This window comes from Strix uralensis, chromosome 8 (genome assembly GCF_047716275.1).
Source record: "Strix uralensis isolate ZFMK-TIS-50842 chromosome 8, bStrUra1, whole genome shotgun sequence".
NCBI lineage: Eukaryota > Metazoa > Chordata > Aves > Strigiformes > Strigidae > Strix > Strix uralensis.
This window is the reverse complement of record NC_133979.1, coordinates 20,750,103-20,773,433: the sequence shown is the minus strand read 5'-3', so window position 1 is coordinate 20,773,433 and position 23,331 is coordinate 20,750,103. Positions and strand designations below refer to the sequence as shown.

At 37.6% G+C, this 23,331-nt stretch overlaps 1 protein-coding gene across 3 annotated transcripts in view; it reads left to right on the top strand.

Annotated features, from left to right (window-relative positions):
- The window catches only part of DPYD (dihydropyrimidine dehydrogenase), a 365,990-nt gene that overhangs the window by 216,639 nt on the left and 126,020 nt on the right, over nucleotides 1-23,331 (top strand). For all 3 annotated transcript variants that reach the window (XR_012629947.1, XM_074877213.1, XM_074877215.1), the window contains one exon: nucleotides 6,960-7,124. Coding sequence is in view for 2 of the 3 variants with exons in the window: in XM_074877213.1 (XP_074733314.1) it covers nucleotides 6,960-7,124 (165 nt within the window). In the remaining variant the exon portion in view is untranslated. The remainder of the gene's footprint in view (nucleotides 1-6,959; nucleotides 7,125-23,331) is intronic.

The following is a 23,331-nucleotide window of genomic DNA, read 5'->3' as shown; positions in this document are numbered from 1 at the left end:
ACCATCATGTATGAATTAACAAAGACTGGGGGACTGCTATTGTCTTAACTTTAGGGAGCTTTAGTTTATAAAATTAGGACTTCTAGTCAAACCATCATGTATGAATTAACAAAGATTGGGGGACTGCTATTGTCTTAAGCAAGGGCAGCAGACCATTTTTACTTGACTTGTAATGGGGATGGCATTGTCCCAAGATTATTCTAAATTAGAGAGTAAACAGTTGGGGTTTTTATACTCTAATCTAGTAAGATTAGCTAAAGAGTTTGGGATTTTTCTATCTTAATCATAAATTATTGGTAGTGATAGCCTACTGTCTGAAAATTGCATTAGTAAGAAAGGTGGTGTGCTGAGCAAGCAGCAATGATAAAAACTTAGGTAGAAATTAAGTTCGATGTCTGTAAATTTTGAAGTTTCTCATGGTTAAATCTTAAAGCACTAATGAGACGCTATAGAAAAACATCAGATACATGGTAACTAATCCTCTAACTTGTCATTTGTCTTTCACACAATATGAGTGCTTCAGCAGTTTTTCTTCAAAATCCTGACACACTGCTTTTTCCCTTATGTGGCTGCAGTCTTCAGTGCTAACTTACTGATTTGGAAAGCTAGCTTGCTTGCTGGAGCTGTAGTGTTAAATTGGTTTAATAAACACAAATGGGATAGTTTAATGTTGTAAAAACATTTATGAGGTAATAGTCTATTTTTTTAAAAATAGTTTGCATAACTCAGCTTATTCATTCTAGAAATAGAGTAGAACATTAAGGTAGATTTACAAGCACTGTTTGTACTTCAGACTTTCAGGATATAAGATACATACTGATTTGGGTACTTTTATTTTTGCAAACACAGGACAAACAGCCGTCAAAAGACAGATAAGAATATTTTTTGAAGTATCATTTTCCCCTCTATAGCATACGAGATCTTGTATGTAAAAGCTGAAGAAATGTAATTTATAAGTAAAAGCAAAGATCTCTTTCAAGATCTGTTCTGTACTATTGGAGACATCAGAATGCTTATGCTTTACATCGCCAGTGTGAACAATCCTGGAAAGCTGGGGAAATTATAGGTTTTTAAATTCAGTTCTTATTTTGGTGAGGGAACTTGAAAAATAATTTACATCACTTTATCATTATATGGTATCTGTCTTCAAGAGAAGGAAAGCAATGAAGACAAAAGAGATGGCTAGGTCTAGACTTCATTCAGAAAAGCAATGAAAAAAAGGAGGTGTCTTTATGGTACTAAATTTCTCATATCTGGTGGTAAAGAGATTAGAGCAGTTTCTGCATGGTAGGATGTTCTGAGATAAGTTTTTCTGTCAAGGTGGTTTCAGTTTTTAAAAAATGCTCTGTATTCACTGAGGGAAAGAGAAGGCGAGAGTGAGGAAGTGACTTTGCTGAGGTTTTGTACTCATATGGGAAGAATAAAGTCTGGCCTATTCCCTCACTAAAATAAAATGCTAAGTGCAAGTGTTACGAATTCAACAGGCAGCATTGTGTGCAACGTAACAGTGGTTTGTGCACTGGAAGGTGCCAGTGGCTACATCAAACCTCCTTGGGCAGAAATCGTAAGCAAATTTACTTGCCTCGCTTCATGAGCCGTTAAGTTTTGCTATATGTTGTAAAAATCCTACTCTAGCAGATAAGGTCTTCATGGAAATTAATCATTACTCTGCACGGTTGTACCTGATGGATTGGTTTTGTGTTTGTAGAGATTCTTGCTGTGGATTTAGCCTCCTGTTAAAAGGAGCCTGATAAGCTCAGCTGGAAAAGATTCTGAATTTGGGGAAATTCAAGAAAGCAAGTCAGTGCTTTGGGCCTCAGAAAAGGAAAGCTATGGAGATGACACGTCTCAGCTCTGATGGAGGAGAAAAGGTGAGGAACAACTCAGAAAGGATATATAGGAACAGTGCTGTGTGAAGTGGTATTGTTGCTTCAGGTTTCACTTGCCTTTTGTGGATGGTTAAAACTCCAGAAGGGGTGATACTAGACACAGTCTGGCTAGACAGCTGAGTCACAGAAGAGGCAAATCATCACAAGACCTTGAGTGAGAGTTGGCAGGGAATTACGAGGACATAAGTCTGCAATGCCGTTTGTATCTATGAGGGTGTGCAAACAGTAGTGAGCCAGATTTCCAGAATGCTTTAACTACTGTGATATTAGGCAGAAAAGGGCGATGTCTCCTTCTCCATTCTTTTACATAGGTGAAATTGTACATCGAGTTCTACTGTAATTAGCGGAAACTGTAGGGAAAACTGAATCTTGCTGTTGGAGGGTTGATTAAAGCATTTAGAAAATAAGCTCTAAAACATTTCACACATACTGGATTTTGAAGTCTTTACAGCCTATTTAATACATCTTTGAAAATCTGGGGAAAAGGATTATCTCATAATTTGCTTAAATACCTGCATTTTTCACTACTATATTTTATAGTGAAGAAGGTGGTATATTGAATATAGTAAAGTAGAAACTTACATTTTGGCTTTTTTACATTGCAGTTTACTGTCTACTAACTTTAAGTATGCTGTTTTGAGATACTTGACTAAAATTACCTTAATAAGGTATTTATTTAGATCTCTTCTTCACAAAGAGGCCAGTGTGGTTGCCTTGGTGTTCGTATTGACATTTAGTAAGTAGTAACCCCAGGAATGTACAGACGCATACTCCACTTGGCAAGTATAATGCCCTCCTTCCCTAGAAGAAAGAAGGGTCAAATAAATTCACTTTGTTGGAAGTAGTAATCTGCTCATTGTGTTAAATCTTTTTCTCATATTAATGAAAAGAAAATGACAGTGGTCACTAATTCCCATCTGCTTTCATAAGTGAAAGACAAGAAAAGCTTAATTTGAAGTATGCAGTGACTTTCATTGACTTTGGGGCCAATGCTGCAAGGCAAGTTCTCTGTATCTCATAGAAATCTTTCGGAGTGAAGAAAACATGTGTTAACACTTGGTATAGCGTGATTAAATGTATTTTTTAAATCCAGAAATCTTACTCGAAACCTTAATTGTGCTGCAGATATTTACATTGCAGAACACCTGTACTTCAGGACTGAATACGTGTACAACTGGTTAATATATTAATTAAAGGTACAATTAATTAATGTTCTTTCCATATACAAAATATAAATGCCTATGTGTTCTCTTAAGCAATTTTATTATTTCAAGTGTTCATTAAAATACCGTTAGCTGTAATGTTTTGGAAAAAACATGCAGAAACAGAATGTTTCAAGCTCTGCAAATCAATAGAAAGACATCAGATCTTTGATATGAAAAATCATACAGATTTATCCTTTTGGTTCTTTTTATTATATTTGTCTAATACAACTACATTCATTGAATAGGCATGAGGTTGTGGTATACCTCTTGGGAAATTGTTTTGATATATTCCTGAAACTGACCTCTTTACACATTTTTCTCCAAACTTTTTTTTTTTAGTTTCTAGGAGACATGATTATGAAATAAAAAGTGCACCCAATTAACAAAGAGATATCTTCTTGATTCCCCTAAAACAGTAACTCTGAGAGAGGGGCGAATGGCTTGATTCATTTCTACCGGTCGTTAACTTCCACACCTACAAATGACAATGTTAATATTCACAATGTGAATTATTTCTCTGCTGATTAGTTTAGGACAAGTACACAATGAATGTACTTATTGAATGATCCAACACTGTGCCAAACAGCCCTCTGGATCCCTTAAAACTTGAAATGTCCTTGCTGCCCAAACATAAAAGCATCTCTCATTTTAAACAGCATGGTTGTGTTTTTACAATACAAAAATATGTGGCAATTATTAACTGCAAATGTGGAAAGTGTGAAGCAAAACAAGTTTTAGAATGACTAGCAAGTATTGGCTGATGTATTGATTTGCACCTTTATTTAAATTTAACTGACTAAAAACTGCTGAGTGTTTAGGTGTTATCTTAAAGATGTTGTCTCAAACCTCCCAGCCCATTAGACTTAAGTAGTTTAGAATTCAATGGTCTGATTGCAGAGTTTATGTATGAACATAGACAGATTCCTTGAATCATCACATAGGTTATAAATTCCATTTTGTTTCCATGAACTGTGAGTCTCCTTGTGTCTGGGGCTGTCATGTGCTAACAAGAGACAGGAGAGGTGCCAGCATGTCAGTCATTACAGACTCTTTCCATCTAGCTTGCTCTGAGCTAGGAGAGGCAAACAAGGAACAGGATCTTAAATAAGGACAGCATATCCCTCTCGGGAGGAACCAAGACAAAGCAGCCAGGTGGTAATGTTTGGATTTCAAAGCCAGGAAGGATTTTTGGAAGCAGAAGCAGCTTGGTCAGGAAAGATAAAGTGATGCATGGACACAGTGAAGGGGTTCTGAGACACAGAGGCAGTAGGGAGGCAGTGGAAGCTGCCATTCGAAGGAGCAGCTGCCTGCTGGCAGGGGATGGGAGGGGAAGGTCCCTGGGCACCAAAGAGGATCTCACAAATTCTCAGAGAAAACTCGAGAGTGAGGAAACAGCCAGAGAGATGTATGCGTGTTTGCTGTTTCATGTGGCTCTGTGTATCTCTTTCGGTCATTAAACTGAAGAGTGGCTGCTTTTGAGACAGTTTGCAAAGTCTGTGCATTATCTGATTCAACTTTGTGGGATCCTGGAGAGATAAATTGTCACTCAGATGTTGGCTATGACTGAGCTCTGGGAAAGAGTGAGTCAAAGCCATGGAGATTCAGCAGCAGTTGCAGGGTCTAAACAAGGGTCTCTGTTCTTAGAAGACAGAAGAGATTGCCTGGAGACCCAAGGCAGATAGAAAAACTTCAGAGTGTTTTTGCATGGAAGCAGACTGAGGCTTTGTGAGTGTCCCACAAGACGTATAATCTAGGCTGTAATATCTCAGTCTTTGAATTCTTATCTGTAGTAAAATGAGAGAGGCTGGAAGAAGAACAAAACACGCACGTAGTTAAGATAACAAACAGTACCATAGGTGACTCCAAGCATTGCCTGGCATACACACGTACCCAAGCCAGCCATAAAATGGAAATCATAACACGTGTGTCTTATCATAATTTGCACTGAACCCAAGAATAATAATTCTCACCAACAGACAGGCTGTTAGCTCAGGCTTAATTCGATACTACCATAGCCACGTTGCTTCTGACTGCTTTGAAGCATGGGAAAAGGAAGCTCATGGTCACTTGCAGCATAGTCAAGGTAACTCATATCTGTTGGCAAATGACCACCTGCACCCTGTGCTTGCAGGAGTAACATCAGATTGCCAGCATTTAAGTCACTGACTTTGCATGTTTTCTCACACTGGATGATGTGATGACACTGGCCTGTATGTATGCGTAGCTTTCTGGGATGAAGTCAAAGCACAAGCTCCTTCTCTGAGGTAATTTAAAAGGAGTGAAACGCTCAAGAGGATAATGCACAGCAAACTGATGTAAATGGCTCTTCTGCATAAACTGCAACGTTTGTAATTTATTTTGGGAGTGAGGGGAGTGTACTTTGCTGTTTGGTTTTGGTTTGCATAAATTCATAAAAATTTCTGAATTATTTTTTTCTGAAAATATAACTTAACAGTTGAGAAGGGAGGTGAAGCTTTTGTGATGAAGGAAAAATATTGTATTAGAAAAATTAGGGATTATTGTGATGTCCATGTTCCAGACTTATTAGGCCTGAAATACACGAACTGGGGAGATTACTTTGTATGATATCTACATATGTAAATGGACATATAATTATCTATCAGTATAAAATATTAGTGCATATTTACTGTATAATAATTATTTCAACTTTATAAACAAATTAAGATTGCCTCAAATTTACATACAATGTGAAGAAAAGTCTCTTTATCCTCTGTAACTGCAGCATTTGGCAGATTCAGGAATAAATAATCTTTTGTGGCAAGGGTATGCCTTATCAAACATATGCAGATCAGTGCTAATTAATGCTAATTAAGGTTTCCTGTCTATCTAGTTGGAAAAACGTCCAAATGTTATGAAATCCAGTTAGTATGCCTATTACCCTAATTGTTTTATATGGGATGGTTCTTAATTAAAATATGTAAATTGACCTTAATTGCTATATACTAATGGAGGTTCATGTTATTTCACTAAAAATTACAAGATGGTGAGGAGGGGTATTTAAACAAATAATTCTGATACATTTGTAAATAAATGACCTTTACTCAAAATTATTTTTAATTGGAAATTGGCAAAAGGAACATTTTAACATCTATGTTTCTCTTTAGTTTTAAATAATGTCAGAATTTACAGTTCTTTGTTAATATAGATATGGTGACATTGCATCTTAATTAAGACTACTAAACAAGTCAACATTTTGTGTGTTTACTGTGTTTCAAAATTGTTTGCTAACCTCATGTTGACCTTTTGAAATTTTGTGCTTTACAACATTGATCTTAATTTTCACTATTTTTTGTTTTATTTTTTGACTTGCATCCCTCTTAATCATATAATTTTGTTTGTGAAGTTTGATACACTGGTATACTTTTGCTGGTGACTGGATCCGTGACCCTGACTTCAGCAGAGAGGTTAGTGAGCAGCACCTCTTTGCACTTCACCTGTTGGTGTAGGACACAGGCTTTGATCATCTTTGGGGTGCGTAGTTCACATGTATGCTGTTACATGACTGAGGCGTACACAGGTTTTTACACAGTCTTGTATGCCCTCTACCCAACACAAAAGCATTATTTGGATGATATTTTGTATGGTAGTTCATAGATGCCCCATACTGGCATTTTCTTGATAGTTATAACATTTCACACACACAGCAAACATTTTTCTCATCTGATGTAGAGAATCTAGTTAGAGAATCTGCTAATCTGGAGAAGTGTCCTATAATTGTAGTTTTTACTCATATTAACAGTAGATTTGTAAAACACCTGACACATTTAAGTTTATATTGGCATAGACATCATTGGTATATGCCTCACTTTGCAAAATCAATCTGAAAGGTTTCACTGTTTTGCAGGATATTGTGACCAACGTTTCTCCAAGGATTGTGCGTGGAATTACTTCAGGTCCTATGTACGGCCCAGGCCAAGGCTCTTTTCTAAACATTGAACTGATCAGTGAGAAAACAGCAGCATATTGGTGTAAAAGTATTGCTGAACTGAAGGCTGACTTTCCAAACCATGTAAGTACCACTCGGTCATAAAGATGCAACATACTTAGTTAGAATCTCCAGTTTACAGATCTGTGAAAACTCACCTATTGAATATTTATTAAATAGATTGACGGTTGCTTTATTGACATATGAGTATGTTATTAAAAACCAGAAAAGCCCAACCAAATAATCTTTATGGCAGAGAATTCTGTGAAGTGACTGCTACTCAAACAGAGAATGGTCATGATTTTTAAGTTAGGCTGTTGTTTACATTCAAACAGATAATATCAAGGGAAAGATTTGATCCCAGTGCGGATGCTTGTCAGTTCTGCTGTGAATAATTTTGTATTTAAGATCATATTTAAAAGTGTAACTTATAATAATTGTTTTTGTTGTGAATTGAATTTTATTATAAAAGGAATCTTTGTTCTTTTCATTCTTAATCCAAATGTGAAAGGTACTTCTATTATTTTTATAAGCAGTTGTCTGCTTTAGGAGAAAAAAAAAATACTGACTTAAAGTTAACTTCACTACAAGGACAGACTTTTCTTAGAGCCTTTTTGACTATGGGGAATATCTGTCTAGAAGGTAATAATCAAAGTTGGGAGCAATGATGCCAGCTAGCTGGCATAAATAGTTTTCAGCTACTGGGCTAGTGAATAAGAACGACGAGGTGGAAAGTAAAATTCTCCTCAATCATTATCTCGAATGGATAGAGCTAGAAATCCCAGAGCCTACATATCTTCTGTCTTGAAGTTATTACCTCCGTGGTTCAGCTATGAACAAAATAAGTGAGTGTTCTGCATATATTATGACATGAAAACAGTCAAGTTCTTTTTTTTTCTTATTCCTGGAGTTTAAATGTGCACATCAGCAAGTATAAAAATGTTTAAACACATTGTATTGATAGTAAAAGTTAAGTGCTGCATGTTTAATGTCCTACTTCAGTACGGATGGACTGTGTGTTTCTTTGCTGAGGTTCGTGTCCCTTTATTTACTGTGACTAGGCTTCATAATAGTGAAAGTGTGATCCAAAAGATAATACTGTAATTACCTGATTTTGATTTTAACATCCTTTGTCAATGTCCTGGATATTGCATGCAGGCAGACTGTTGACCATTTCTGCTGTGGGAACGGTTTCCTATTGCAGTCTTCACCAAAAATCCATCACAGCACTTTGTGCTTGAGACCAAACCATTCTCTTCTATGAGGAAAAGCACTAGCAACAACTTCAAAAGGAAAATTTTAATTTTCTGAGACCTAGTCTTTTATGTTGGATGAAGAAGTCCCACTCTTCCATAGTTCCCAGGGTGAGCATCTTCTGATCACCCCTCACTGTGAGTTATTACTTTGTGAATTCAGCTCCTGCATGATGACTGTGGCTGCTGCTGTGGCATCTTTGAGGTTGGTAATGCCTATGTGGGCACAGGGGAAGCAGCACCCTGCAGTAGACCTTGGCTTTGCTCACATGGATTTTTAAAACATGCTCGTGAACTCATCGAAGAACTGTCATAATTATAACGGTAAATTTGTTGCTAACTGAAAACAGATTTTGTTCACTGAGTAGAATTCTCTTGGTGCTTATTTTGAAATATTCTGTATAATTAGAGCTTGCAGAATTTCCCCCCCCCCCCCCCCCCCCAATTCCTGTTCGCTCCTCTAGAAAGGCTTTTTAAACCTGATGTGTTTTATTAAAACCAAAACCAGTTTGAGAACTGTTCAGGTGAACTTAATTAGCAAGCAAAGAATGACATTTTCTGCTCAAATGAAGGCCAAACAGAGATTACAGTAAAAAAACTTACCTTGCTATGGTAAATATTAAAAACAAATAAAAATTTATACATAATTGCTTTTGCTATATAATACAAGTATGTTAAGGTAAGATTTGTCTTAGAGATGAAAATGATATGAGCAAAATAGCTACCTCACTAGAAGATGATCCCACAACAACATCCTATCTTGTGCCATTAGGAAGAAGTGAACCATAATGCAAAAAGAACAGCTAAATTCTCCTGACAAAGACTAGGATTTAAACTGAATTTTGCAAGGGGTTGTGCAAAAGAAGACCACCAATTACAGCTCAGTGAATAACGTCAGGTAACTGTGACATGTTGCCTCTGTAGTTCAGGAACTAGCATCTCCCTTGTGCTGTCTTCACCCCTGTAGCGGGTCAACTTATTCTTTGGCTCTTCTGATTCCTGATTCTTGCTTGTAGCTTGCAATTATCTCTGACTGGGAGTCTTTCCCAGTCCTCTCCCTTCAACCCTGAATCCACTTAAGGTGGACTAGGGCAAAAGCTGCCACCAGCAGAAACTTGCTTCAGTGCCACCAGCAGTGAATTAAATATTTGTAAGGTCCAAGCAGAGGAGAAAGCAGAACGAGAAAGTGTCTGGATTTTGTATGGTTGGTTGTGAAGTATCATGAAAAGCTTTGCTGTTTCAATTTGGTATTTTTTTTAAATTGAGTTAATTTAATATCACTATTACTGTTTTTCAGAAAACACACACAAAAAGAAATTAGATGGTATGCACGGTACAGGCCCAAGATGATTTTTTTAAATTTTATTTTTATTTTTTTAAAATCAGGTGCTTCTCTGTTAAAATGATTTGCAGTTAAAAATGGGATTGTTTTCCTTAGGGTACTTCAGTCATCTCAGTAATGTATTACTTCAGCAACTTGGCTGAGACCATTTAAAACATATGGTATTATTCAGCATTGTTTATTCTTAAATTTTCAAAGGATGCAATTTTAAAAATGCTGTGTCCACTGCTTTCCTATATACCAAGAAAACAACCTTTCAGTCAGAGAGCTGTGGAAGTGAGAAGAAAATTGGTCTGTTTGTATTTGTCATCTTCCTTTTACTTTCCCGGACATTGTAGTTTTACTTATTTATATTGGCCTGTTGTTGTGATATCTAAACATCTTCTTTACATGGTTAACTAAGGGGTTTTTTTATAAGAGTCTGTTAAGTATTTATATTTTTCTGTCTTATGGCCACACATAGTGTCTGGTACCACAGGATTTATCATTCTGTGCAATTATTAATCAGGAGAAGATGGATTTTTTTTTGTTCTTTAGTAGTAGAGTCTGAGAACTTGACAGTGAGAAAAAATGGAGCAATTGTTTTATTAATTTCATAGCCTTAAATGTAATATTAAAATATCCCTTCTGAATTAATATAAAGCTGACACCTTATTGTCAAATTTTGCATTCCCGCTCCCCCAAAAAAGGTTGTTTGTAAAGTGCTGTATTAATCTAAAACTCAAGAAAAAAGTGAAAGAAAAATATCAATAATCAAAATTTTCAGATTGAAATTTAATTACTACTTGTTTGAGAGGAATGACTACTGAAACCATAATCATGATCTGATAGTCCATTCTCTTTACTCCTTGCTATAGAGGGACGTTTTGGGCCAAGGCTAATAAAAGCTGTTCACATGTCATACAAATATTATCTCAACATCATCATGAGAAATAGGAAGACTGTCCTGTTCTAAGGCCTGCTTAGACTGGTTTGAAATGGCGGAGGGGAGGTTTGGAGGTGGGGAGTGAGCAAGTGGCTGGGTGGGGGCTTAGCTGCTGACTGGAGTCAACCCACCACAGATGGGAAGTGCATAAAGTTGTCAGTTCATGTTAAAAAAACTAGATTGTGATTTGGACATGCAACATTTTAAGTGCTTTAGATAGCAGGGCAAAAGAACTACCACTGATACCACAACATGTCCTACTTTCATATTTTATTTACCAAGGAGATACCTGATTATACGGTGTATTGATGTACTATCCAGCCAAAATGTGGCTGAAAAAATGGCATCTTATGGTATATTCAAGAAATTAGTTTCCTTAAGAAATATTAATTTGGCCAAGTAGAACACACCTAATGATATGATCAGGAATGAAAACTGTGCAGAGAAAAAGTACTTCGCTTTTACTTTAGCAAGTCTACAAACTTTCATCGGTAGAAAGTGGCTGATTATAAAATTATAAAACCTTGGAAGAGGACTTTCTGCTGAAATTTTATATTCACATGTTTTACATTAACTACAATATGGCCATTATCTGGTGAATACTGGTAGTGGCAGTACGTCTTTGTGTGCCAGTAAAGCAAGGAGCTGTGTGCACAGTGAAGCTGGCAATCATGAGAATAATTTCTGGTGATTGCAAGGGAATGAGATATATTGGTGGTAGCACTTGTTTCATCGGAAAAAACATACAAACTGCTGTTGTTCCTCATCAAAACCTTTTGCCTTCTAATTTGAGTTGTTAAGTCACCTACTCACCCAGATGTCTATTCTTCCAGTCCCATAAGCATGTCTATATATTTACACTACCTAGTAGCTGGCCAGATATTTTAAGGTTGCTTTTTACTCTGAAACCTCTTTAGCATTTGCACTGGGGAGAACAAGCCTGAGAAGAGCAAGGTTTGAAAACAGTGAAATGCTTCTCTATAGAAAAATGTGAACTGAGGGTTCAGTAAGAAGGTGATGGACAGTTGCCAGATGGTCTTTCTCCACCTTCTGAAAACTGTAATTAGTGCCCTGTAGATGATAAAAAATAAGCAAATTAATGAAAAACCTCAATACACAAATTAGTTTAGGTCTGAGCATGTGCAGGAGGTCACAGCAGTACAGATAAAGTGCTTTGAAAGGACACTTAATGAAACAAAATAGATTGCAGGGGAAATGACATTCCCTACAGGGCTAACAGAAGTCCATCACAAACAAGCAAATTTCTGATAAATTTGTACTGCAAGCAAGAACTGGGATCTTGGAAGAAGATGCCAAATTGAGTATTTTTCAGTATTGCTATATTAGTGTACCGAAGTCCTAAAAGTAACTTTTTGGCCTCCTAACTGAACACAAATGAGTTTGCACTGCTGCATGACTCTAAGCAATGTACATAGGATACCAGATTGTCAGCTGTGACACCGATCTGTGATTCAGATATCAGTGTCGTGACATGTTGAATTGAGAAACCTCTTCTGCTAGAAACATCAAGTACTCTTGGACCCCCAAAACTAAGCTGAAAACTCTTGTTGTCCTAATGTTTGTTCTGCTGCTTGCTGAATGTTGCTGACAGTCGCTCTGACAGTTACTCAGCAGAGACCAGCTTTTTTAAGGCTGAAACTGTTAAAGATATATTTTTGTTCAACATTTTGTTCAGAATGTCCCAGGAACACCTGTCAGGAGTAGCCGTGGTAGAGAGCATGTGAGAACAGATCGCTGGATCCCAGACTGATAACTGACTTCTTTGTAGCCTTGTTGGGGTTTGGTTGTTTTGGGGGTTTTTTGGTTTTTAAATCTCCTGGAATGGTGTAATTAATTTTTTATATTATGCAAGTTTTTTCTACCATAGAGGTATGAAATAGGGCAGCCAGTTTTGTTTGGTTTTGGTGTTTGGGGTTTTTTTGGGGGTTGGTTGGTTGCTTGCTTGGTTTTTTTTTTTAAATTTAGGTAACAGAATCAAATTTGGTTTAATTCTACTCTGTGAGGATAGGAGGAAATAAGGGGTTACAGAGCAAGAAAAATACAACTGAACAAGCGTAAGGGAGTGCCTTGCTCCTGTAAATAATTTCTGGTGCAGAAAAATGCAATGTTCAAAATATTTCCTGAAGTTATGAGGTGAAATAGATTTGCAAGAGCAGTGTTGTTATTTAGGTAGTTTGCACGGAGAGGTTTTATTAGTTTGCCAAAATGATCCCTGAAGTGGGGACCTACATATCAAGCTTATGTGTAGGACCAGCTGTGGTTTTAATAGCATCTTTTGTCTACAGACTGAAAAATGTTTGTATATTTACAGAAACCTTTTCCCTCTCTAAGTCTGCACTAATAGTAGACCTTGTAATCTAGTTACTGAGAGGAATTGACCAGAATATCTAAAATTGCTGTGGATCTCCTTTGAGACTTAAAATTAAGGGACATTAGGTGGAAAACTTTTTAAGATACAGAGGAACCATAGACTTCACAGCTTTACTGTGAGGAGAGAGTCAAAGTTTGCTTTCTCACTAAATATATTAGGAATAATTTGTATATTTTTGCAGCATTATTATAGCTTTCACTTTTGATTGGTGTTCAGAGGTCTGTGGGACGTTGTGTAGAGTACATGGTATTTACATTTTGAGATACCAGTCACTGACTTGATTCAGGTTATAAAACATAATATTTTGTTTTACCATTTGGGTTTCAAATTTGAAATATTTGGGAATTCATAATAGCATTTGTAATACAGGTAATTAGGTGAGGTGAAAAGCAGAACCCTCATCTTTGCCTTTGCAGGAGTCATGTTCAGAAGTGAAGATCAAATTGTCAGGCAGCTGTTCTCCATAAACACCTGCTCTTCCTAAGGCTAGTATAGGTAACTTTGCCTTTTCATCACAAAGAAATTATACTTTGTACTCCAAATACCTACTGAGGTGTACATCCATGTGATAAGTCATAGGCATCTGGACAAGCCAGAACACCTACAAACTTGGAATAAAACATTTCTAAACAGCCAGATGGGGCTGTGCCCACGTGGACCTCACTCGGTACCAACAGCAACCAGTGTATTGGGGACCTGAATGGGGAGTGTACGCACAATGTTCTCAGGCCTATCAAAGGACCCTTGCTGGAAGCCCAGATGCTTTTCCACATGAACTGAAAAGGACAGAGCACATGGTGAGGGAGCCACAATCTGGGATGGCTAAAACCTTGCACACTCAGTATCATGGAAGTGCCCAGCAGTGCAGAACAGCTACCTGGGCTCCTTTATCTGAATTTCAGATCCATAAATCACATTAAAAAACTCCAGAAGTTGTTATTGCTGCAGCTTGAACTTCCCAAAGCCAGCCGTCATGGATGCTTGGTAGGAGGTGAAAAAACCCACACAGCAGTTGTTAAATTCACCATATGGAAAAGATCCCTTTCACTACAGAAAACTGGCAGTAGGCCTAGTCCCTTAACATCAGAGGAAATCCTAGCTGAAGAGGGAGGATGAGGTTGGAATAAGGCTCTCATACTGGTCCCTGCCCAGAAACTAAACCACTTGGCCCTAGCTAGTGTGAAGTGCAAGAATGTCCAAGACTCCTCAATTTCCAGTGACTGCTGTGGTGGGTAGAAAGGAAGAGGCCTTGGAGCATGGAACATATGACTGACCACCTTCCCTTTTTTGAGTCATCCTTCACCACAAGGAAAAGGGAGGATAAAAAACAGTACAGAAAGATGCTTCCTAGAAAAGAAAGAGAAGAGAGCTGACATGAAAGAAAAGCAGACACATTAACAACATACCTCTGCATCTTCCAAGGAAGCTTCCACTCGCCCCCACCCTGAGTGTGTCCTCATTGCTCCAGACACGAGTTCAACTCTTCAGAGCTAACAGGACACATTTTACTCCGTGCAGTCTAAGGAGGAATTCAGCAAGAACTCTGATTTACACAGTGGATTTAGACCAGAAGTGCCCATCCATTTCTGTAGGCACAGTAGTTTGTATTTGCAAGACTAAGTGAATAAAAACAGAGTCTAGTAACAGAAATGTTGATGTATTGGGTTTTTGAGATCACTTTTTCTTATAAGGAAGGAAGTTTTCTGGAAGAGACTGTTCCACAAGGCATAAAAAATGCTCAAGCCTTATATGACCTGAATATTAACAGAGATGGGACTGAGCTACAAACATGGTGTTGTAAATTTTCACTTCTGGAGGCTTAGGTGTTAGTTTAAAAAATGAGAAAATACAGGAAAGTTCTCATCTATCATCAGCATTTTTCAGTAGTATCAGATATTTGAAAGGTATCAGAGAACTGGCACGGGGTCAATGTAACACCTCTTTTCTGGGAAGGATCAGGGAACTACAGACCTAAAAACTTCTATCCTTGTATGCAAATTGATAGAAGCTGTTCTAAAAAATAGAATTCGTAAAAAGAAGGGGGGGGAGGGAGAGGAAAGAAACCCCTTTTGTAGTATGCCGTGCCTTAAAAAATGTTCTTCGAGGACATCAAGAGAGACTCAACTGAGTCTTGGGTTTCCAAAAGCATTTGAAGCACTGAAGGATTCAAAAGAAATTAAGTTACCATAAGAATAGAGGGAAGAAACCCACATGAATAAATAACTAGTTAAGCATAGGAAACAATGTTAAGGAATAAATACTCAATTTTCACAGTGGATAGAGAGCTCCAGTAAAATTCCCTAGGGATCAGTGCTGTGTTCTGTGCTATTTAAAATGTTTATTAACAACCTGGAACAGAGAGAATTTCAAGAATGTAAAGTTTGCTGGTAATAGTAAGTATTGTAGGGAGATAAAGATGAGAGCTGACTAGAAAAGGTTGTGAAGGATCTTGCATTACTGAGTGACTGGCCAATGAACTGCCAGATAAAATTAAATTAAGATAAATGTATGCACATGGGATAAAACTACTAAATTTATATATACAGTGATTGATTGTAAGCTAAGTATACTAGGGTTACAATAGAGAGCACTATGAAAATCTCAACTTAATGCTGAATAGCACTGAAATAAAGCATATCAGACAGAATTCCTGGGAAAGGAAGAGACAACAAAGCAAAAACCATCACCATGCCAGCGTATTGATTTTTTTTTTTTTCCCCACATTTTGAATACACTGTGCAGTTCACATTTTTCTGTCTCAGCAAGGATGCAGCTGGGTTGGAACCAGAAGGGTGATAGGTGGAAATGAGCAGCAGAGACACTTCACTATGTGCCACTGTGGCTGTGGAGCTCATTCTCACAGGGCTTTGCTGGTGATAGGGGTTGAGAAAGAACTGAGTGGAAAAATTATTTGGAGAAGGCTATGTAGTGCATCACCTCTGGCTCAGGAAATTTCTGTGCCACAGATTTTGTAAAAGCTGGGGGACTTTTCTAGGGAAATACCACTGTAAGCTTGCCCTAAAGAGCTGCTGCTGGTGCATGTCAGAGAAAGGGTATTGAGCTACGTAACCGACTCCTATGGGTTTACATAGTTGATGCACAAAAAGCTGTTAGATTTGTACCCAGGATCAGAAACCCTCTCCTGCCTCCCAGTCCTGTCTCAACCTTTGGACCATTGTGCCTGTATTACATTTTGACAACCTGATTAGCATGTAACTACATTATTTGAACTCAAACTGAGATGAAGATATATTTTGTACTGGTTTGAACTGATGTGCTAAGAGTTTTGTAATTCAAGTGCTGTCTTCAATTTACTAAGATTTGAAAGGCTGTGTTTTCAGAGGGTCACTACAGATGATCCTACATATAGAAACACAAGAAAGTCTGCTAAAAATTTACCCAGAGACAATGTCTGTTCAAGCATGTTCAGATGATCATGCAGTACATGTCATGTTGATTGGTCCCAACTGCCACAATATTAATTTCAGGTTTTATGTTTTGGGTTGGTTTTTTTTTTTTTTTAAGAATATGGTTATTAATCTGGAAAAGAGGTGGAAACACACACTCTGTCCATCAACTTGGGGGAATTTTATGTTAAGAAAGCACAAATCTTTTGCTGGAAACTGCAATTTCTAATTGATAATAGAACTACATGGTAAATTCAGTGAGATTTTTTACAATCAGTCTATGATTCAGATGTACATGTATGTTTGTGGTGACAAATTAGGACCTTGAGGAGAAATGGGAGATCTTTTATGTTTTGCACTTGGAAACTACCGCTTTGTTGAGAAACCTGTCAAACTAGTTCAGTATAGAACTATACTTTCTTCCTATGCCTGTTATAAAGCCATGGCTTACTTTGTTTGTTTTGCTTTCACTGCTAAGGTTTGACAAATAGTAAGTAGTTCAGTAAGTCAGAGGACTATTTGTACATACGCTAAGAATATCCTTTTGATTTGAAGAGTGAGTTATTGATCCCTTCAAGAAAAGAACAATTTTCACAGTTTTGTGAGGACTATGAACACATCTTTAAAACTTTAGCCTTAGGGTAAGAACTAGGAGAAAATTAAAGCAGTTTCTGAAATACTTCACCAACCATTTCCTAGAAAATGACCCAATCTGCTTGATTATTGGAAAAGACAAACTCCTTAATGGCTAGCATCAGCTGAAGCTGGTTCAGGATGTGCTTTGGCTGTTGCTGCTAAAAATTCCTTTTTTGAAGAGATATGTGAATGGTCATTAAGGAGGAGTTATTGACAAAGGAAATGCACTAAACATAAAGACAGTGTGATTAAAAAGATGTTGCTAGAATGTAATTCTGCTGACAGTGACATGAAGAGTTGCATATTTTTGTTCATCTTATTAAGGTTTGAATTTCCTTTCATTTTTCTATGCAGACTATTATTTAGAGAGAAAAGAAAAGCTCTTAAAATCCCCAACTGTTTTCTCAGTTTGGTAAGTTACTGTGTGCACAATAGAGTGCTGCAAAATGATCTGTGAAATCTGGCTGGGTATCAGGCAGAACATTCATTCTTTCTAGAAATGTCTTCTGTAAACTGCAACAAAGGAAATGGCATCATGTGTTAAAAAAATCTGTACACTAAGATGTCCATTTCACACACACCCCACCATCCCCACCCCCCCCTGTCTGTGCTTAAAATAGCAATAACAACCTTGGTGCAGGGCATTTCCTGGCGATTAATAACCGGCCAGGGTTAATGGCCCTCAGCAGTGCCTCGGGCCATCAACTCCTCCCAGCCAGTCATTACTCCCTGGGAAATGCCCTTTTCTGGGTAGTTATTGTTTTAATATTAGGATGTAGTGTCACCACCGGATGGGGAGAAAATGACCTTGTAGCAATGTTAAAAAATAAACCCCCAAATGGCAAAATTTTGAAATTATTAACAGTCAATGATCCATCAAAATTAAAATCTAAAGTTTGTAAGAATGACAAAATTCTGCTAGCGTTATTACCTGTGCAAAACATTTATCCCCAAATACTTCTCCCTGATTTCCATTTCATGTTTGTCATAGGCAATTGGGTAAATTACAAAATTTGATCTTTTAAAATGCACAGTAGCTTTGACATTCATTTATACTGGCTGTAATATGATTTTAGTCTTTTATGAGGCACCGAGTGTATATGATTTAGATAATTCTGCTTTTTCTCTTTCATGTAATGTATATTACAATAATAATAAGAAAGCAAATTTATACCTGATAACAGTAGTGAGTATATGCTGTTCCTATAGCCCATATTCTGCACTTAATTTCTGTGATGTGGTTTACATTTTTGGCATTCTGCTAGAGCTCTAATGAAGAAAAATATGAAGGCTAGGTCTATATTTAAAAGTCTTGCTCACATACTTATGTAGGCTAGGAATACTAAAAATAAAATCGCATCTAACTGCTGTCCTGGCAGAACCCTAGTGTAGATGCAGTTATACCATCAAACTGTTTATTTTTGTTCAGGAGCAAGTAAAGAGTTTACTTTACTGATATGAACTGTGTCAATAGTAGGAGAGCTGGCTCTATGCAGACATGTTCTAGCTTAGACAAGAAAGGCAGAGGCACATGCTTGAATCTATCACAATTGAAGCCAGCTCTTCAGTCTGATTGACAGCAGCTGGACTATATCCCAGCCTCCTGTGCTTTCTGGGGAGGGGGGCTGTGGCAAGATCTCAAATTCAGAGCAAAATGTGGGAATAAAGGGTTCCAAGATGTGGTTTTTTTTTTTCTCCTTATCCACTGAGAGGAACATGTAGATTAGCAGAATTCTTAGTGGGCTCTGAACTGATCTTAATCTACACTCAACACTACTGATAGCTTCTGAACTTTTTATGCACATTGAGTTTAAGAACTATGATCATAAACTTTTTCACAGTCTTCTTCATCAAACTTCTCATATCTGTCACATTTCCATATTCTAGATCTCAGTTCACCCTGCTTTTTATATTTTAATTCCTTTTTTATGTTCTGGTTGAAACTAATGAACTGTACTTGCTCTTAAGGTTAAGTAGCAACTGCTAAACATGTAAAATCAGGTGGCCAGCAGGACCCAAAAAGCAAAACTTGTCTCTTCATATAGTATTAGTATGACATACTGTTATGTGAGCACAGACATGCCAACAAATTACCATGGGATAGCAAATTACTGTGTGTCAGTACGGTAACTACCTTTGTGCATAGTTGTAATTTGCAGCAAATACGAGCTAATTCAAGTTAATATGAATTTCTTTAACTTTAGACATAGCAAACTGGACTTGCTTTGTATTTTATGGGGTTTGAAAGAGCACTGAAGTAGTTGATTGCTGCAGGTGTGCCAATTACTGGTAACTCATAAATCAGTAACTTGTTTGTGCATCTAACCCTTGTGTGCATGTCTAGTGGAGATAGTATATGCTTTTAATTGTTGAAGGAAAAATGTGACAATAAATACTCATTTTCTCAACACTTAAACCCAAATAAATATTTTAAAGACTTCTTTCAAGGAGAGTTAAATACATTTGTTATGAGCCATGTAAGTGAAATGTAAACTCTAAGAAAACAACGGAGTACTTTTCTGTCCTATTTCCTGCTGATGCACCTCTGTCTCACAACTCCCAGGAATAATGGTTTTTGCTCATTTATTTTTACATCTTTCTCATAATTTTTAGGCTCATATTTCCTAATCTATTTCAAGTTTCATTTTCTTTTTTATTATACAATTATAAAATTGTATTTATGTTGATTGTTTGTGTCTATACATAACAGCTAGTTAAGGTCTTAGGTTTGGAAAAAAATGATACTGAAGCTCTATTCCTAAATTTCAGGGTAGCATTTCTAAAAACATGTGGCACTTTTCTTGCAGTGTAAGAATCTGATAGACTTATTCTTAGCCACACCGTTCTTGGCCACCTTGCCATTTATGTGAGATATACCTCCATATTAAAATCTGAATACACTTGCAGAGTGTTTCATTTAAGTTAACTACAGCTCAGGTGAGAGTACCTAGAGGTTGTGTGAATTTTATAGGTACCCCAAATTCTTACCTGTGTGCATCTCAAGGTAAAGGGTGGACTTCTACCTTTGATTCTGCCAGAGGCATCCACATTTCACCTGATGTATTTTCAGTTTATCTTTTTGGGAGCACACATACTCACTACTGGGTCATTGATAAAAATCTCTCTAACATTAGATGGCAATTGGTCTTACAGTGCTTTCATTTGAATGAGACTATAATCCTATACACTATTCAATGCATTTTAATTTTGGAACGTCCAGTCACATAGCAGTATGCTCAACAAGTTAGATAACAATTTTATTAAACATCCAAATATTTAGTGAAAATAGTAAGGCCTCTTTCAGTTTCTCAGCATCTTCAGATAAGCTTCCCTAAAAGATGAAGTGGTGGGTGGAACTAGCAGTTGAGGAGGAAAGATTAGTCAGAAAGTAGCTGCCAACTTCCAGCCCTTAATTTTGTATCTTCTTTGCTGCTGAAGTGTAGCCAAAAAACTACTTGGGTCATCAGACATAACAGCTAGCTACTTAAGTAAATTATAATGTCTGCATATAAAAAAAATAAAGCTACCCACTCATGAGATCTTCTGATCATATCTCAGATGGGAACACTGAAGACCTGCCATTATGAGGTTTGGTGCATACTGGCACTGTTGTTCACTGAATTTTTGGCCTGGCTGGGAGATATCAGGGGATGATAAGGATATATGAAGAGATCAAGTTCAACAGAAAATATGGATTTTCATCTTCACTTCTTGAAAAGTTCTGTGCCTGACAGACAGTAGTTTCTTTCTTTGCTAAGGGACTATTTTAATATAATTTTCACTATAGAAATATTTATATATGAAACTTTTTTTTAAAAAAGTTTTTGTGTAGTCCCCAAAGCATGTTTCTTCCTTGTCTCACCTTCTTACTTTCTCTCTTTTCTCTTTTAAAAGATCCTAAAATATGTTACTGTCAAGAAGCTATTGAGTGCTAGTTAATGCTAATCATTTGAAAAGCACAACAAGAATTAATTTTACATAAGAAATGCTACTGTTGATACAGATTTATCATTAAATGAGCCTAGGGCTCCCATTAATATGGGCCTAATGAGAAACAGTGGTCTTCCACCAGGTCAGGAGGGCTCTTGATCAGAGGTGAAAGCTGGGTAGGAATCAATGAATGTATGTAAGTGCATCTGGTATTTGGCTTTGTTGCAGTTTGAGGTTTGTGCGTTGTGTGTGAGGGAGGTGGATGGCATGTTGTAGTTGTAGAGATGGCCTTGCTGCTGGGCTGTGGGTCTGATCTGTCTCTCAATAACAACTGAGTCTTATTAAAAAGCAGAGCTGTACGAGCTTGCATGGTAACAGAAAATTTAGAACTGAAGACTATGTTTTCTTTAGTACGTGGTGAAGAGAGAGAACAACATCTGAAGGTAGGTAGCAAGGAAGAAAAATAAACACACTGGACCTGCAAGATCACAGGAAGAGACAGTGGAGACAGCAATGAACCAGATCTCAAAAGGGAGCAAAGATGATAGCTTGAAGATTGCATGAGAGAACAGAAGGCAAAATATAGAGATAAAAGACAGGTTTGAACAAATACCAGACTGCAGCAGATTCCTGTGCCTGGGAAAGGCTTGATAGGCTTAATGTCAGATTGCTAAAGATAGGTGGCTCTCTGCTTGGTGCAAGGGTATGAAGTGATCATGGAGAGAATGAGGCAAGAATACTTGTTGATCATGTGTATTTTTGCAGGGAGGGTTCAGGTTGACAGGAACCTCAGGAGGTGAGGTAAGCTAGTCCAACCTTCTGCTCAAAGTAAATTAGTTACGAAATCAGACCATTCAGAGAAAATTATACGGATTTAGAGAGGATGCCCAAAAAATGGAAACTTAAGTGTTCTTCAAAGGATTCATTCTAGTGTCTGGAGGAGGAAGGCAAAGGTATCACAAGAAAATGAAGATCAATAGATAGAACAGTTACTATTATGTTACTGTGTGCATTGTATCTTTCTACCATTCTTTCACCCATTCTTTCCAACAGGAAAATAACCCAGAAAAAAATTTTTGCAAATGATCCTTAGTGAAGTTATGGTGGGCATGGATCCCACTGGTTCCACTCTGGCCGTTGAAAATAGCCCATGTTTCCAGCCCTATGAATGTTTGCAGATTGTCTCCTTTCGTGAGGTGAACCTGTCCCATTAATCAGGTAGGTTTTGGAGTGTGAAGAAGCTCTCCTCTTTGTGAAGTCTGATACCTAGACCAGACAGGAGAGAATAGCATTAAGGGACTGATAGGTCTCCCCCATGCAGCTGACGTGTAAAGCCATCAGATAATTTCCTGAAGGAAGGACAAGCCTTATAGCATGTTCCCACACACTTTCTTAATGGCCATAGCCTCATCTATCAGAACAGCCTAAACTAAGAGCTGTTTGTGCAAAATCAGGTAAATTATCAGTGCTTTTCAATATATCACTACGAGGATAATGGTGCACAGAGAGTGGGTGAGTTGTGGAGGATGCAACCAGGCTGACAAAATCACTTACTCCTCCCAAGCATTGCTTTGGCACCAGCAATGTCACATGATGAAACAGATCACAGGGCTCTAAAGTGTAAAAGGGAGGGTTTTTTCTCCCTCCTCTCTGAGCTACATTTTTCTCCCCTACTGGCACCAATACTGCTAGTTTTCTTTAGCCTTCAAATCCAAGGAAGTGAATTAAAAGAAGCCCTGGGGGTGATGGAACAAGGGAAGAGATAGGATGGACTTCTCGGGGATGCAGAGAGACAGATTTGACCTGGGGAATTGCTAGCTGACTGAATGCAGGAGTTAGGGAACTCTGACGAAGTTATTCAGTGTGCATTTTGTCTCTTTTTATTTTCTACTGAATTTGTTTTCTAATAAGTTAATCAGCTTTGCTGCTAAGTAATAGGGGAAATATATCTGCATGTATCTAGAAGCAGTCAGGGACTGAAAGGGATCTTAGGGTTCCTTTCAGTCAATGGCTGTGCATTCCTTCCATAGGAGTAGCCCACAGCCTTTGAACATACTTGTCTCCAGTTGGCTTCCCCTCTCGGAGGGGCACCCTGCAGAGAGTTGCCTGTGCTACTGTGAGAATAAAGAGTAACAATTAGAAAGGTGCTCCAAGAACTGTGTTAAAAAGGACTGTGTGTGTATCTGGGCAGATAATTTGATGAGATAAAAATTTCTAAAGGTGGAGGAAATCCACAAATTTGTGTTGCCTTTTGCCAGTCTTGTTTTCTGTATGTGGCCATAAGAATCAATAATGTGTCAGCACGCTGGTGTAAAGCTTTTGCTACAGGTCATAGCATGTGTCTGAAATATTGTAGAATTAGATATATGCTTTTTCTGTTAGCTTCTGCAATATTGTATTGGCCTT